Source organism: Palaemon carinicauda, chromosome 5 (genome assembly GCF_036898095.1).
Source record: "Palaemon carinicauda isolate YSFRI2023 chromosome 5, ASM3689809v2, whole genome shotgun sequence".
Lineage (NCBI taxonomy): Eukaryota > Metazoa > Arthropoda > Malacostraca > Decapoda > Palaemonidae > Palaemon > Palaemon carinicauda.
In genome coordinates, this window is record NC_090729.1 from 159,102,729 (window position 1) to 159,121,291 (window position 18,563).

Sequence of the window (18,563 nt, forward strand, 5' to 3'; positions counted from 1 at the left end):
TATCATACCGCCATTAAAACTTTCAGTTAATGATGCCATTAACCTAGGTATAAGAAGCATTGTTCATCAATGGAGGATTTAGAATTTTAAGATATATATTACAATGTTCTCCAAAGGGGCCTGTCTGACGCAACTATATCTTTGGGCTTTCCAGAGTAACTTACAATACATTTAATGTCATAGTTTCCTGGGGAGGTTATCCTATGCCAGACATGCTAAAAGTTTACAATAGGGCTTATCATGCTCTTAGAATAATACCAAAGAGTGATGTTCAGGAAACCTTGACATGATTTTATCGATTGAGTAACAATAGATAACTGAGAGTGCAGTTACTGTTTGCAGTTCATACATGGACTCTAGACCTTAAATCTGAGAACAATGAATTCACTAGTGCTAACACGTCAGTGACGAATTTTCGAGCTTTATCCATCACTGTACTGATTTAATCTTTTTTTTTTTTTTTTTTTTTTTTTGCTTTTAAATATGTTATGCAAGTTTTATTGATTTATTAAGTATATAAGTGATGATTTTATAATTCTATTTACTAGTGAAGTAAATATGAGACGAAATTAGCGTTTTCAGATATTCAGGATGTAAACACGAGTTGAGTTTATCATTATATCAATTTACTGATAAATATGACACTACATAGCCCTTATGACTACTTCTCTGAAATTCACCATCCAAAGTCATCGCCATCCCTATAACTGCGTGTATACACGTGTAAATTATTTATAGATATAGATAGATCACTATTTTTCTTTTCTTAGGAAATTACTAAATTGACAAAAGATGCTACTGTACATAGTTCATTAATGGTTCATGTTTCACAGAATTTCAGCCTCACACAATTGCAAAACAACAATAATTTGCTCAAGATTTGTTAAGAGTGACAGATTCTTAATTTCACATTAATTGAGGTGGATAACAGCAACTACTGAATAAGCAGTACTATTCCAATAAAGCAATCCGTGTTAAACAAAGGAAGCTCCTGCTAGTTTTGTTCACACTTGACTGCGTCAGAAGCCTTTTCACAAACCCTCCCCTTCCCCAGGTCACGGCAAAGGATATGGGAAGCATCACAAAGGGCACAAAGGACACAAAAGTGGATACCACGACAAGGAGAGCTACAAAGGGGAAAAGGGACACAAGGCGGAGAAGGGGCACAAGAAGAAGCACCATGGAGACTACGGCAAGGATCATAAGAAAGTGAGTATATTGCGAGGCAAGATATTCTCGTTACTTATTGTCCTTGTTTAGAAGTATAAGGGCTCTTTGTATGGCATGGTCTCTCAAAGGGAAAAGAAATTAAAAAAAAAAAGAGAGAGAGAGAAAGTCTACCTTTTATCCTATGTTATTAAGCAAGTATGAGATAGATAGAGAAAGAACAGTCATCGTAAATAAATATAGTATTCTCTATTAATCTTAATATACAAATCTTACTTCTCGTCTTATTCCTAACCAAATATCTAAACTACTTTTTTTTACATGTACTTATGAAAAATGTGGAATTCTTATTGCCCCTTATTCAATAGATATTTCACTACTAGCTTGGGTGGAGAGGGGGCTTAGGAGCTGATTATATGTATATATATGGTCAGTGCCTAGGCATTGTCCTGCTTGTATGGGCAATGTCACTGTCCCTTGCCTCTGCCATTCATGAGTGGCTTTCAAACCTTTAAACTGCTGATTTTTGGTTAGACTTGGAAATTTTTTTAAATGATACGTCTCTGTTAGGGACTCATTTGTGGATTTTTCTCAAATCAAAACAAGATTAAAATATTTATTAGCATAATACGAGGGTTTTAGAAACATCTAAGATAAACTAATACGTAATATATTTAGGATTCATAAAACTAAATTCCTGAATTTTAATACTCTTCTTTGCATCTATATTTTCATATCTTGTAAGAAACCCCATTTTCTGAAAGGATTTGAAATACATTAAAAATCTCTCTTTATCAGGGTTACCATGACAAAGGCGGCAAACATTACAAAGGCCACGAGGACAAACACAAATACTATGGTGACGAACACAAGGGCAAAAAGGGAAAGAAAGGTCACCACTATGGCTCCAAGGGTCATCATAATAAGGGTCATAAAGATAAGGTAAGGTCACTCCCAACCTTTTGTCTTTGAATTCCCACGTTAGCTTGAACTTCTTCTGAAAAGCACTGACTGAACTTTCGAAATTTTCGTGCCTAAATGTCAGTTCCCAGAACATAATAGTTAGCAAAATGGTTTTTAAGTTTACTCCCAAAACTTTGTGAACTTAAGACATTCGTATAATTTCCTCAAAATTGAATATCACAAATACAAAGTGGTGTGAACATAATTATAATTGTGTGATGAGATCTTATAATCTTTATGAATGGCACAATGAGAAGATTTTGGATGCAAGGGAACAAAATGGGTCATGGATAGAATATGGAGAATAGCTGACGTTTTCAGTTGATGGGTAACTGATTAGCAATAAAATGGAATCTGTAGAAACTAGTGAAAGGGTTTCAGAGTGCTTGGTGAAATCAAAGTTGCGAGAAAATGGGATTCAAAGTAGGGTTTGGGGTTAATGGAAATCCGGAAAATGAAGTAATTATTGTTAATATGGATGGTGGATGAAGAAAGGACAGTAATGAAGGGTTTTTAAAAGATTGGGAAAACTTGGAATGTATATGGATCCTCAAGTGGAAATCTAGGAAACGTGAGGATGTTGAACGAAAGGAAAGGAAGAAAATTGAAGCCGCAGAGATTATCTGTTTGCATATTCTATTTAGGTCAAGAACAGAAATAGCGAGAGGGTTGATATAGTTTAAATCATGAAATGGTTGGAATACGAAAAATATTGATCAGAATATTTTCGGGTGATATGTTTGTATGGAAAGAATCAAGTGTGATAGTTTGGTGTAAAGGGTTTATTATTCAAGTGTTCGGAAGAAGAAATTAAAACCTAAAGAGCGAAAGAGGTACGGGAAAAACAGATCTTGATTTCCAAGCAGCAGGAGATTGTTTGTAACAAAGAAATTGATGGCGCAGTGAATAAGAGGTGTTTGATGTATCACTGATGAGGCTTCCGATTTATGCATGAAGCAGTTAATTTGAGGAAGCTAAGAGGTAAGCGTTGAATTTTATATAAGTTTTTAATTATACGTATATATGTGTGTATATACTGTATAGATGTAAACATGCAGTGTTTATATATATATATATATATATATATATATATATATATATATATATATATATATATATATATATTTTTTTTTACATGTGTGTGTATAAATGCAATTAAGATTACACACTATGTACTGTAAAGCACAGTCAGGCCTTCTCAATAGCCTCCGTATACATTGTGCAAAAGCTTAGATAATATCAAGATGTTTCCTTCGTATTACACAATTGTTACGTAGGAAGTAAGTTTTATAACGATTTCCAAAGTATAACTTACTTTTCCAGATTAAAAGAAAAAAAGAGAGAAAGGTCATATTTAACTTGTCTTGACTGTATTGATCAAGATCGTATCTTGTCATAGAAGTAATAAAGATTATTTTTTTATTATAAAAACAGAAACTTAAACAAGTATTTAAAAGATTCTCTACCTAATATCCAGGGCTTCAAGAACGTGTACCACAAGGAGGAATATCACCAGCAGAAAAAGTATTATGACGACCATGACAAGAAAAAGTACCATGACAAATATGATGATTACGACAGCTACTTCAAGTCCAACAAGGGAAAGGATTTCAAGGGAGGAGAGTATAAGGTAATGCTAGGAATGCCCTTACCATTATATTTACCTTTTCATTATGGTGATTTATGAATATCTACTTTTCGCCTATTATTTTTACATCATTGTCAAAAATAAACTTTTCTTATTTCCATCAAATTAATATGATACTGACTACTATATTTCATGCTCACCTGACGTATTTCCTCTCATACAACTACCTTTTCTTTATTATTGCCAGTTATATTACTCATTACTATGGTTGCTCTTGTTACCCATACCTGAAGTGATGAGGGAAACTAATCACTTTTAGCATTAGTGTAGTTTACATTTTCTCTCACTTTCCATTAGGGAGATACAGGTGATATATATTCCAGTAAGGCCCACAGTCAGGAGCAAATTGAAAATTCCTTACTTATCTCAAGGGTAAAAGCTGCCATGGAAAGAATAAACGACATTCCTTCGAACGCAAAAGACGAAATATATGAAGAAACAGGATCCACTGTACCCCAAGAAACAAAAGAGGACTTAAGTGGAGTCATGAGGTATGCTGGACGCATTCTTCTTGATAGAAGTTCAAGGGGAAGATCCAGGTCACAGCGAAAGAGTTTCTACGACCAACAGTGCCAAGTCCATGATCTTAGGAAGATACGCAGATACTTGATGTATTGCGTTAAGCATTCTGGCGACGTAGGACCACCAGAAGATGGTGCTCCGCCCTGTAGTGAGGAAGACTTGAGCCAAATCAAAAAATATCTAAATTTCTGCCAGATGCCTTTTCTGGCTAAAGCCTCCAGGGGAGATAAGAGACAATACAGAAAACTCAAGGTCATAGCAAAGAAACTAGACATGAGGAATAATATAATTGAGGATGAAGAAATGTATCAGGAGACTGAATATGCAGCTGAAGTCTGTACTATTATGGATTTAAGACAAATGAAAATCTACCTAGAAGACTGTCATTCTCATAAGGAACCTTGGAGTGGACGACCCTCTTGCGAGCTCGCGAATTACCAGAAATCCCTGGAATATCTATCTACCTGTGAAATATTTTTCCTGTCTAAGGCTTCCAAACGAGACAAGAGGCAATATAATACTCTTCTTTCGATGGCTTCAGCTATGATACAAGGAGAGGAGACAGAAAGTACTAGTTATGAGGAGCAACCACAACCAGAGGATGACTGTCAGATTGGAGATCTAAGAGAAGCACAAAAATATCTGAACGGATGCAAAAAGTTAATGGAGGGAAAGAAATCTAAAAGTAAATATGGGATCAAGATCTGCCAGTCTGAACATCTTCAGAAAATAAACAGGTATTTGTTAGGGTGTGAAAGCTTTTTCTTGGGAGAGGCATCGGAAAGGGACAGAAATAAATATATTAATCTCATTTCAATCTCTGAAACTATCGGAATGGAACCTGGTAAACAAAGTGAGCCAGAAATAATAGAAAGTGAAGAGGACAGCCAAACACAATGTAAAATCAAGGACCTGAGGAAAATACCCAGATATCTAAGGTCTTGCAATCAGTCTAAGTCATGCGACATTGATCAGCTATCAAAAGTTTACCAATTTCTCGTGGACTGTGAAATTTTCTTCTTACAATCAGCATCCAATAGGGAGCGAAGTAAGTATAATGAACTCGCCATCAAGGCAGAGATGCTCAGTACCAGAGAAAACATAGAGCAGTGGAGAGAAGAGACCGTTGAAGAGAGAAAACACATAGAATCCGTCTGTAAAATTCATGTTCTAAGAAAAATTCCAAAATATCTAAGAGACTGTTATAAGTCAAGGGATTGTAAAATCAAACGGCTACTGAAACTTCAACAATTCCTTGGTCTTTGCGAAGATTTTTTTACCATAGCAGCTTCCCCAAAAGATAGAGGGAAGTATGCTAAATTTCTGCGCTGGTCCCTAGAGTTAGTAGATAAAGGAAGATACAGGGAGGCTATGAAGAAGGAAGAGCAAAACAGAAGAGACAAAGAGATACGCTGTGACCTAAAGGATCTCAGAAGAGTCCCGAAGTACCTAAGTGAATGTGCAGAAACAAACACCTGCAGGAAAAAGCAACTATCGAAGGTGTTTAAGTTTCTATTTATGTGTGAAATCCCCTTCACCAGTACTGCATCTCGCCGGGATAGGAGCAGATACAGAAAACTTATGGATGTATCAGAGAAATTAAGTTTGAATAAGCCAGTAACTTTTAAACCTAAGAAACATAAGAAAGAAAACTTAAGAAATAAATGTTCTATTAAGGATCTGAGAAAAATCCCCGGATACCTCAGTAAATGTGCCACATCTAAAGATTGCAAACCAAAGAGGCTAGCAAAGGTACATATGTTTATGAGATCTTGCAAAGGAGCATTAACCAAAAATGCTTCTCTGCGGGATAAGAAAAAATATACTCAGCTAACAACTCTTTCTAAGAGAATGTCAAGAAAGATAAAGCCTAGAGTCAGTCACAAGAAGAAAATAAAGGAGCCAAGAGTTAGTCAAAAGAAACAAAGGAAGGAACAAAGAGTTAGTCGCAGGAAGCAGAAGAGGAGGGGGACCTTAAAAAAACCACAGTGCAAGGTTCCAGTCTTGAAAAAGGTTAAAAAGTACCTTACAGGATGTGTTGCCAAGGCCATGTCGAAAGGTAGAAAGAGAAAGACCCAAAGAGCAAGTGCCTGTGGAAAAGAAAAATTGAATAAAATTAAGAAATTCCTGCTATCGTGTAGAGGAGAATTCTTAAAGAAAACATCCAAATCTGACAGGAAACAGTACCAAGAACTCATCTCTTTATCAAGGAGAGGAATAAAGCCACAACCTAAAGGGAAGAAACAACAAATCGAAGCTCGAAAATCGAAAGTGTGTAAGATCCGCGACTTGAGAAAAGTTCCAAAGTATCTTAAGAGTTGTTCTAAAGCAATTCGGCAAACCTATAAGGGCTCAGAAAACAAAGTATGCAAGAAGGAAACTTTTGTAAAGATAAGAAATTTCCTGAATAACTGTCAGAACACTTTTCTTAAGAGGGCCTCTAATAAAGACAAAAAGAAATACAAGTCCCTCGCCGTCCTTTCAATCAAACTATCTAAACAAATTCAACGAAAACGGGGTAAACTTACTGACACGGAAATCTTTCCTTGTGATAAGCATTCACTGCTTAAGCTGGAAAAGCACGTCAAGCATTGCAGGGCCAAGATAAAAAGCAACAAGAGAAAAGAAAGGGCTTACCGTCGGAGAAAACAGGAAAGAGCTAGAGCACTTCGCGCTAAGAGACAATTTAGAAAACAAAATAGACACCCCAGCAAAGAAAAGGAGCGCTGCAAGACAAGATGGAGACGAGCCAGGCGTATATATAGACAGGTAAAAAAGCATGAGAGAACCAAAAGGTTCTTCACAAGTGCATCCGACCTTCGTTGTGTTTGATATTTTGAATCTTCGTTCCCACTGACGTCATTTGGTATCTATTAATATTCTGATTTGATACTCATTTATATGTACCCCTATTCATGAAGACGTTTCTTCATTTAACATGATCTTGTGCCAATTTGCATTTATTAATATGTTATTATGATGTCTATTTTTAACAGTTCATTACCGTGTACTTCCTACGCCAGGGTTTGTCGTGATACAAATGGCAGTTGATAATGCAAACGAAATAATTTTTTTTTACTAAATTCATTCTATTACAGGATTTTGAGAAAAACTTGTCAAAGACATTTTTGAAAAATCTTATAAAGAAGAAGTGACAGGCGATGGAGAGAGAGAGAGAGAGAGAGAGAGAGAGAGAGAGAGAGAGAGAGAGAGAGAGAGAGAGAGAGAGAGAGAGAGAGCCAAACCGTGACATGATAAAATGTTCATGTGTCACAGAAAAAGTTTTTGAAACGAGACTTAACCTTGAAAAATAATTAGACATATGGCAAAGAAACTGAAAAATAATGAAAATTAGATAAACCGTAAATGAAGCTTTAAAAGACATACAAACGCATGAACATACGTGCCCAACTAGAATCTTTTAATATAAGGAATATGAATAGATGTTATAAAAAACGTACACTCTTTAAAAATAATAAGAAAAAATATTAATGATTATAATAAGAAGAATAATTATAGTTATCACCAACATTACCATTAAATTTTTCTATCAAAAAACGACCGTCATAGCTACTTCCAAACATGATAATAATAATAATAATAATAATAATAATGAAAATAATAATAATAATAATAACCATTATTATTATTATTATTATTTTCATTATTATTATTATTATTATTATCATTATTATTAGCAAAAGAAGAAAAAGAAAGGGAAGAAATGAACATATAATTCTCATATATCATTTATTCTATAAGGAAATTTATCCTTACAAACAGATTGAATATGGCTAAAAGCATTCCAAAATGAATGGGACTTGTAGAAAGCCCTCTTAATCTTGGAAATATTCCCCCATCTTCTCGAAATACTTCAACCTTGAGTCAAACGATCAATGAATCCTCAACTGCAACCTCCCGCCCTCCATCCTACGCCCCCTCCAACCCCCCCCCCCCCTATTTAATAGGGTTTTACATAATACGTTCTCTGGCATTGCTGAATGGCCCACATCCAGTCCCTTCTAATCATAACAATTAAGTATTTTTGCTCACACACAATTTGGAAGTTGAAAATATTTGCTTTAGGATTATGGTGGCCGTTGTGGTAACGTCCCTGACTGGTGATCGCCAGACTGGGATTCGAGTCCCGCTCTAACTTGATAAATCCTTTGGATCGCTACAACCTCTCAATCCTTGTGAGCTAAAGCTTGGGGATGGGGTTTGGGGGAGCCTGTAGGTCTATCTGCTGAGTCATCAGCAGCCATTGTCTTGCCCTCCGTGGTCCTAACTTGGATGGAGAGGGGGCTTGGGTGCTGTTCATATCTATATCTGGTCAGTCTCTAGGGTATTTTCCTACTTGATAGGGCAATGTTACTGTCCCCTGGCTCTGCCATTCATGAGTGACCTTTAAACTTTTTTTATTTTATCTGTGGGGGCGGGGATGAGGTGGTTGGGTGAGGATTTCTTTTCCTTGTACAGCAAATTAGCTACTTTCTTTTTTACATTGAAATTAAAGATCTGATTTTCATGTAATCCTCTTTCTGTTGGTTTTCATTCCAGTCATGAGAAAATACTCTAACTGATTGATTAACACTCTTGCTGGAAATAATCATCCTGCTTTGTTTATGAAATCATATTTTGCATCAAGTGTGTCAAAGAATCATGCTTTATTGAGAGAATTGTCCAATACACAACAAATCTTACTAATTATTTTTGTTTCATGAAAAATACACAAACATTTTCATCCATCGTTTATTAACTTTCAACCAATCTTCTGATTTCAGGCAAAGTCATTTAAAGATTCACTCAACCCACAGATTACTGCTCACTTAAAACTTGGGTCATGCAATGAACCCTAGCAGGGCCAAAAAAAAAAAAAAAAAGCATTCCGCAAACAAAATTATCTATTCACTAAAAAAAAAACCTCGCTCTTATGGTTCCGAAAATATTGACTTTACGCTTTTAAAAAAAGACGAAAGACCAGATTCATTACTTGAGCAAACTGTTACCTCATTTCTTTGGAAAGTATAAGAAATAAAAAAAAAAAAAAGATGGTCCAAGCAAGAGCAACATTTTCGTAAGAAGACGAACTCCAATCCGCAATCCCGTCAGTAATAAGCAAAAGGAACGGTTGGATAGTTTGCTCGCCAGGATGCTAAGTAGACTTCTTCTTTTTGCTGATTGGAAAGAAGATAAATGAAGATTGAGACGGCAGGGTTCTCAAATGTAAAATTTTTCGAAATTTTCTTTTAAGGCAATGACTATGGGGCGCATAGTTTCATCGGGCATACAACTAATCTTATGATTAGGAAATATAATTATTTCTTGCATGGTATTCATGATGTATATCCATATATCCAAGCAAACAACACCGGTTTAATCTAAAATAAGATAAATATGTCATTAGAATTTTTTTTTTCTTGTGCGTTCCATCTTCGTTTCTTTATAAACTACATTTTTGTGGTTTATATTACTACTTTTAGATATTTCATATTACTTATAACTAAAAAAAGGTCAACTAATTCCATTCAAGTTATGCATGACTTTACAATAATAATTCCCTTTTTATCATTCTTGGATGCTCACATATCATGATTCTTATTTTGGTTCTTATTCATCTAAAACCCATTTTTATATCATATTACATATATAAAAATAAATGAATGAGTATATATATATATATATATATATATATATATATATATATATATATATATATATATATATATATATATATATCAATACACATAAGTACTGTCCTTAACTCATTAACATATTTATGGATAATCATTGTAAGCAGATTTTTATATGTGATGCAAAATCAAACCATCAATAAGAAATTGACTTCTGCAAAACAATTTATAGAACCTAAAAAGTCAGTAAATATTTCGGCTAGACAACTGAAGAGTTTCCCCAACCATTAGCCAAATTATGGAAGGGAGCTGAATTAGAACACTAATCGCAGTAATGCCCACAATGCACTTTTCTCTTATTCCCTAGGGAGGAAAATACCACGACAAGCACGGCAAGAAGGGTCATCATGAGAAAGGGAAATACCATGACGACCATAAGGGCCACAAAGGTCATTATGACCACAAGGGCCATTACGGTGACAAGAGTTCCTACGGTAAAAAGGGAGGATATAAAGGGGACTACGGCCACGAGGATTCCAAGGGACATGGTGACCATCATGGGTATGGCCATGACGATCATGGACATGGCCATGGATATGGACACGATCACCATGGGCATGGATATGGACACGACGACCACCATGGTCATGGTAAGATTTAAATTAGCACTGTTATCATTTGTTACTAGCAAAAACCATGTTTCAAAATCTCAATATATATATAAATATATATACATATATATATATATATATATATATATATATATATATATATATATATATATACATATATATATGTATATACATACATATATATATATATATATATATATATATATATATATATATATATATATATGTGTGTGTGTATATATATATATATATATATATATATATATATATGTGTGTGTGTGTGTACATAGATATATGTATATTATATATATATATATATATATATATATATGTGTGTGTGTGTGTGTGTGTGTGTGTGTATTTACTAAGTATTATGAGAACAAATTCTACACTTATTGCATGTATGATATATATAAACAATTACAATATACGTAAGCTGCAAATCCATATGAACACACAAACTTATATATACATGTATATATATTTGGATATATACAAATTTTATCAATATATTAATAATAGTAACATCCTGAAATAAAATTAGCACTTAACTGCACTATTGCAAATACTGTACTGTTTCAAATTCAATTTCCATAAAAAGAAACTGTTGTAAGTTTGGTTAATTTTCTCTCGAAGAAAAGTTCTTATCTCTCTATCCCTTGAATATCACTTTTATACATAATGAATCTATTACATGTTAATAATTTTTCACTTTCTTCTACACAGGGTACATGTACCCAGCCCCTGCTCCAAGAATGCCAGTTTACTGTTATCGCCGAGATTACTGTGCTCCTTTTGTGCCTCCACCTTTTTACTCTTACCCAATCCCTTATTTCTGATAAAAAAAAAAAGACTCGTTTGAATGCTGTATTAACTTTTCCGGGGATTGTCCTATGATAAAACATTCCTTGGCCACTTAACAAATGCTCAGCATTGAAAACGTTAGGTGTGCATTAATATTTTCAGTTTTCAATGATGCTATGCAGTCTTTTTAATACTTTTCCTTTTATCTTGAAAAACAACGTACTTTTTTTTTTTGCTTTAGTTGAACGACTAACTTTATCTAATAATTTTTCCTTATTTTCTGATGAATTGACAGACTATGTATTCATCGTACATTCTGCAACTAATCTTATAATCTGTGACTGTTACTGTAACAGCCAGGTTGGCTTTATTTACAAATGCCCTGATACCTGACACCCTTGCAACCTATCTGGTTCTCTTTAACTCTTATGTTCTCAACTTATTTGTTTTAGATATTCCTTATGATTTTTTTTATGATTGTCCATTTCCCTGAAACCTAATTTCAATTAAAAAATGCAGGTGGTTATGGCCATCATGATCACGGAGGCTACGGATCTCACTCCAACGTCCAACCTGTGTCAACAATTGCCAAGCATGATGGCCCTGTACCTGTCTATCCTGCCCCAGCTTATCCTGCATCTATCCCGGCCAAAGTCTACCCAGCTCCTGGCCCTGCCCATGTCTATGTTCCGGCTCCACAAGCTTCCAGTCCAAAGGCCTCCGCATCCTATGGCTTCTATCCTTCGCCAAAATTGGTGGCCCCACAAGCACCTCCAGTCGCAGCATCCTCGTTCCAGCCAACGGCCTCCTTTGTAGGCACATCTCCTGTCAGCGTCCATTACGGATTCCAGCCTCTACAAGCACACAGCTTTGATAGCTTCGGCAACTTTGGCAAGTTTACGTGACAGGGCGGCATTCTCCCATCTCTAAGAGGGAAAGTGTAATGATTGTCTCGCTTGAATCAGAAATAAAACAAAAGATAAAAAAAATATATATTATTTTTTCAAAAAGATTCACGATAGATCTGTTTAAAGATTCATCTTTTGTTGATTTCATATCAGTCACCGAGTGAGTAGATTCATTGTCATTTTCCATGTATCGTCATGCCATATAGCAGCAATGATTTTCTTTTCTAAATCATATGCAGCATTATCTATCCTATATTCAAACCCCAATGTAGATTTCTCATAAATTAAATAACAAAAATTTCTTTAATCTTTTTGGTTTCCTTTTCCCCTACTTTAGAAATCTATACGGTTACATGATAATTGGGCAATCACTGTGGCAACCCCATTAGTTAAATCGTCGGCAAGCAGTAGATAGAAATAAATTGCTCTATCCCAAGCTATGGTAATGGACAACAATGATAACCCGAGAGCCTTTTATTATTAATATTATTATTTGCTAAGCTACAACCCTAGTTGGAAAAACAGGATGCTATAAGCCTAGGGGCCCTAACAGGGAAAATGGCCCAGTGAGGAAGGGAAACGGAAAAATAAAATATTTTAAGAAAATTAACAACATTGAAATAAATATTTCCTATATAAATTATAAAAACTTTAGCAAAACAAGAGGAAGAGAATTTAGATAGAATAGTGTGCCCGAGTGTACCCTCAAGCATTAATCAATTTCATGAATGCAAAAGGTAGGCCCAGATAAAAATTGATAGCTGTAAAAGAAAACCTGGAATTAAGTAGCAAATAATAACGTACAGCTTACAACTCGAACTTCGTCCCACTATCCCTGTGGTTTCTATTTATTCTCATAAAATTATTCTTCCGATAATCATGACCAGAAATATACTCTTGCAAGCACTCTAACAACAATTGGTAACTTTACCTCATTTACATTAACCCATACTGCATCATTTGAACATGGGTTTCACCAGGATATAACTTTTCTTTACTATTATTTAGTCGACCTTGCATTTTTGTATACATTATTGTTCTTGATGTTACTGACAAATACTTTCGCCAGATACTGTAATTTTATTTTCTACTTCCATGACTGTCATCTACAAAAAGTTAACCTCTCCATCTTACTATCATTCCAACCGTTTTAACTGTCAACCTGGTACCCTAGTTCTTACTATAAGCTACTTAAATTACTCCTGAAATTTCGCAATTATCGTTAATAATGTAACATCTGCAAAAGCTCATCCAAATAACATTCACACACATAAACCTAACATTTTAGTACATATAAGTTTGTTTATTCTATTTTTGCAATAACTTTATTGTAAAGATAGTAAGATTGAATAAAAGCAAACCCTTTTCCGTCACAGAACTATTTCAACTTCATGTGTCAATATTTATTTTGTCTCTTAATCCACAGGATTCAGTTTTATTGGAAAAAGCTACCAGAAAAAAGCATTTATAATATATATCCTCAACGTTTAGAATTGAATACATATTTTCAGTTCCTTTAGTTAACTCATTTCTATGAGAAATAAGTTTACATGCAGAAATGTTGATAGAATATGGGCATTACTTATTTTCTATACAAACACATAAACCATAAGCAAAGTAAAATTAAGAAAACAGGAAAACATGAATGTTTCCCTGAACAAAGATGACCAATCATAAAGAAATCCAATAACATTCCTAAAATCTCCTAGTATTTGAATTTACTATTTTTCCCAAATTCTGGGGAATCCATATACGATTTTCTTGGAAGCCTGGACCCAGTTTTTGGGAATCTCAGAGTTCTTCCTATAATTACCCTTTTACCGAAACTTTCAAAACTTACGCTCAAATTAGAGAGCGAGGTACTACAGGTAATAAACTCCGAACAAAAGTATTTTCCGCAGGCTATAAGTGAAATGAGCTGGCTAAGGGCTAATTTGCGCGTAGACTGTCTTCTATTCTCGCAGGTTATTTTGCACAGCTCATTAGAAAAACAAATATCATGAACATTACGCTGCTGTTTATCAATATAATGTATCAATAACTTATTTTCCCGTTATCATAAGGAATAATAAAAGCAATGACAAAATATAATCATTTGCTCAGATTAATTTGACACATTCTCAAAAGGCATAAACTTGCGAATGAAGCTACCTCGGACCATCAAACTCTTACATGTAAAGGGAACGGAAAACACAATAGGAATTCTACTGTGAGGATAAGATGAAAATGGTAATAATAAACAAATAAACAACTCGACAAGCCCTTTCAACTTTCAGATAACAGGAGTCAAATTATTTTCGAAGGAAAATAAAATACCGTTAGAAACATACCAACATAAAAGATTGACTCAAATGAATCTAAGACGGATAAACGGATTTTGAGCGAAGCGAAAAATCTATTTTTGGGTGATATAGCCATGACGTCCTGATGGAAGGTTCCTTCAGTAGCTTCCTTGGGTATGTTTAACTACAGTGGATATTCCCAGAGAATTAAACTAAAGGTTATCACAGAATTCTAACTTCTGGTGCGAGTACCCTAAAGGTTTCCTTCTAGGATATCGTATATCAACAGGGGACGCATGTATTAACACGCCACATAGCTATCTGCACCCCATATAGAGTTAACACTTCGATATGGAAAGGTGGTTGAGTAACAGAGGAGCCGTTCCACAGTTACACTCATCCGTGGCTGCTTTTGGTACTCGAGACGTAAACAAACGGGCGCCATTGCTAAATAACGTCACGTCCGTCCTCATCATGAGCCCAGCTTCTGCTAATCTCCCTGATACAGCAGGTCAAGGCGGGGCCTGAAAGGCTGAACTAGAATAGACGGGAGGGTCCATCAGGACGTCATGGCTATCTCACCCAAAAATAGATTTTTCACTTCGCTCAAAATCCGTTTTTTGGGCTCAAGCCATGACGTCCTGATGGAAGTGTACCAGAGAATTAATGTATCGTGGAATTTTTCCCCTTTTTATGTAAGTGCCAAGGGCTTCGAACAGAGGTATAGAACATGTCCTTACCAGAGATTCTATGATGAACTAGCTTCCTGGCCCCCTGGCAGGGAAGTCCTGGTGGACAATAGGAACATCTTGAAGCGATCATTGAAGAGCTACTCACCCTACGGAGAGTTCGTGCCGGACTCCTAGACAAGACAAAGGTTAATATTCAGGTAGGAATATTATCAAGCATAGGTAAGTAAATAACATTTACTACTCTCCCTGAAGGAGAAATCAATCTAGTCTCGGAGGCAGGACAAAGGTTAATATTCGATAGGAATATTATCAAGGCATGAGTGAGCATATAACATAATTACATATATTATTCTTCTCATTATCTAGAGAAAAAAGGGGTAAATGAAACTATAACAATCATATATTTCTTGATAAAGAATAGGAGCGGAGAGAGACGCACATGGAATAAAATAGACATTTTATTTCAAAGATTGCAGATCATTATGTTAGTAATTACAATAATGAATATAGAGTTTGTTTACAATAATAAAAGAATAATGTACATAGAAAATAAAGACTTCAATCTTGAAAACGAGAAGAAATTTTACTTTTTAGAAACACAAGTTCCGGAGGAACGTCAGTCTTTTTCAAAGAAAACACATCATGCCCTAGGGCATGTGGCACTCATGTGAAGTCTATGACATTTCACCTTAGTAAGAACAGTCTATTAGAAACACCTAGTGTCCATGAAATCACTATGTATCACAAAAGGGTCAACACAGGCACCCGTAGAGTTAAAGTCCCAAGTTACTCACTGTTCTATGCAGAGTTAAACAGCAGGTTTCATAACATTACCTGCGGCTACCACGAAATGCTTAACTTCGTGCACTTGTTTTCCGTAGTGCTTGAAGAAAACGCGCGATGATTTCCAGCCTGTGAAGGTCTTGAGGCTTTCGAAATCCATACTCTGGAAGAAGTTCAGAGAAGACGCGACTTTTCTAGGATCAAGACCTGCGGGTGTACTGTCAGGATCCGCTCTGCGAATGAAGTAGGTGATTTTCGCTCTTAGTTGTTTCAGTGACAGGTCGCTACCCGATGTTTCTCCTTAGAAGAGTTGTCCTCCACCGAAGTCTGAAGTTCTTCGAAGATAGACCTTAAGACTCTCCACTGGGCATAGAGAGACATCTTCCTTCAGGGGGCAGATTCTCCAAGGGCCCCATCTCTTGGTGGGTAGATCATTCTTAGCGAGAAACGTCGGATCAGGGAAGAGGGTAAGCTCTCCTGTATCTGCGAACAGGATATGACTATCTTCTCTTGATAATGCCACTATTTCACTGACTCGGGCTCCCGAGGCGAGAGCAAAAAGGAAGATAACTTTTTGAGTTAAGTCTTTCAGAGGGCACAAATCGTTGTCCAGGTTAGAGGCAAAATGGAGCACCTTGTCCAGGGACCAGGAGATAGGTTTTGGTGGAGGTGTTGGGCGTAGTCTAGCGCATGCCTTTGGCAGTTTATTGAAGATATCACTGGACAAATCAATCTGGAAGGCGTACAGGAGTGGTCTAGTCAAAGCCGATTTGCAGGTGGAAATCGTGTTGGCCGCTAAGCCTTGTCCATGAAGGTGAATGAAGAAGGACATACAAAAATCAATGGTGATTTCAGCAGGATTTTTTGCCTTGACGAAAGAGACCCACTTTCTCCAGGACGATTCGTATTGCCGTCTTGTAGATTCAGTCTTGTATTCCTCGAGGAAGTCTAAGCTTTTCTTCGAGATTCCAAACCTTTTCTTTGCGGCTAAGGAGAGAAAATCATGAGATGAAGGTCCCTGACTTTCAGTGATGAAGCGAAGATAGTCGACTTCTGTACTTGTTGAGAGAGAACTGGGCCCGGTAGGGGGATCAGCGTGGGCAGCAGCTCCAGGACCAGAGCGTACCAATTGCTCCGGGGCCACTTGGGAGCCACTAGGGCCGCTGTCCCTTTGAAGGTTCTCAGTTTGGAGAGGACTTTCAGCAGAAAGTTGGGAGGAGGGAACAGGTATATCCTGGACCATCTGTTCCAATCCAGTGACATAGCATACACTGCTTCTGCCTTGGGGTCCTCGTACAGGGCCACATATCGAGGAAGTTGATTGTTGTCGCTCGTCGCGAAGAGATCGATCTGAAGTTCCGGGACTTGGTGAGAGATGAAGGAAAATGACCTTATGTCTAGAGACCATTCCGACTCCATTGGACTTGTCCTTGATAGAGCGTCCGCCACCACGTTGCAGAATCCTTGTAGGTGAACTGCAGACAGGTGCTATTTCTTCTTTTCTGCCAAACGAAAGATCGGAAGAAGTACCTGATTTATCTGGGGCGATCTCGAGCCCTGACGATTGAGACATCTAACTACCACCGAGTTGTCCAAAGTCAGACGAATGTGGATCGAGGGAGGCGGGGAGAGTTTCTTCAGGGTGAGAAGAACCGCCATGGCCTCCAAGATGTTGATGTGAAATATCTTGAATAGGGGAGACCATGTTCCTTGAACCTGTCGTTGGTGGGAGTGACCTCCCCAACCCTCCAGCGAAGCGTCCATGTGGATGTTGATCGATGGAGTCGGGTGTTAAAGAGGAATGGACTTTTTCAGGGCCTTTGCTTCTGACCACTGCTTTAAGAGTAAGCAAAGTCTGTTTGGAAGCCGTCTCTTGAGGTCTCTACGAACGATAGATGCGAAACGTCTCCAGACTCCCGCGGCATCCTTTAGCTGTGCGCGAAGCACTGGGTTTGTCACAGAGGCGAACTGTAGAGAGCCGAGAACTTGTTCCTGCTGTTCTTTTGAGATCCGTTTGGATTTTAGAAGCCTTCTGACAGACCCTGCTATTTCCTTCCTTTTCTTCTGTGGGATGGAAAGGCGGTGTGACTGAAGATCCCAATAGATTCCCAACCATTGGAACTTCTGAGCTGGAGAGAGGCGAGATTTCTCGGTGTTTATCTTGAAGCCCAGATGCTCTAGGAACTGGGTGACTTTGTTGCAGGCTCTTACACAATCTTCAGGCGATGTCGCCCAGACTAACCAGTCGTCTAGGTAGGCCATCACTTGGACGCCCTGAAGACGGAGCTGTTGGACGATTGCGTCGGCCAGCTTGGTGAAGATCCGTGGAGCCACGTTGAGCCCGAAGGGCATGGCCCTGAAGGCGTAACTTTTACTTTGGAGTCGAAATCCTAGGTAGGAGGAAGCGTAATGATTCATTGGAATGTGCCAGTAGGCATCCGCCAGGTCTATGGAGACCGTGTAGGCCCTTTGAGGCAGAAGGATCCTTATTTGTTGCAGAGTCAGCATCTTGAATTTGTTGTTCGCAAT

The 18,563-nt window shown here is 37.0% G+C and overlaps 1 protein-coding gene across 2 annotated transcripts in view; it reads left to right on the forward strand.

The window, feature by feature from the left end:
- The window catches only part of LOC137641563 (axoneme-associated protein mst101(2)-like), a 21,518-nt gene extending 8,940 nt beyond the window's left edge, over positions 1-12,578 (forward strand). Inside the window, exons 3-8 of one of the 2 annotated variants that reach the window (XM_068374250.1) lie at positions 1,055-1,209; positions 1,966-2,109; positions 3,608-3,760; positions 4,076-7,069; positions 10,301-10,583; positions 11,889-12,578. In XM_068374250.1, the coding sequence (XP_068230351.1) occupies positions 1,055-1,209; positions 1,966-2,109; positions 3,608-3,760; positions 4,076-7,069; positions 10,301-10,583; positions 11,889-12,274 (4,115 nt within the window). In that variant the 3' untranslated portion in view covers positions 12,275-12,578. Of the gene's footprint in view, positions 1-1,054; positions 1,210-1,965; positions 2,110-3,607; positions 3,761-4,075; positions 7,070-10,300; positions 10,584-11,291 lie in introns of both variants that reach the window. The other variant, XM_068374251.1, reaches the window with a different exon arrangement.
- Positions 12,579-18,563: the final 5,985 nt, after the last annotated feature.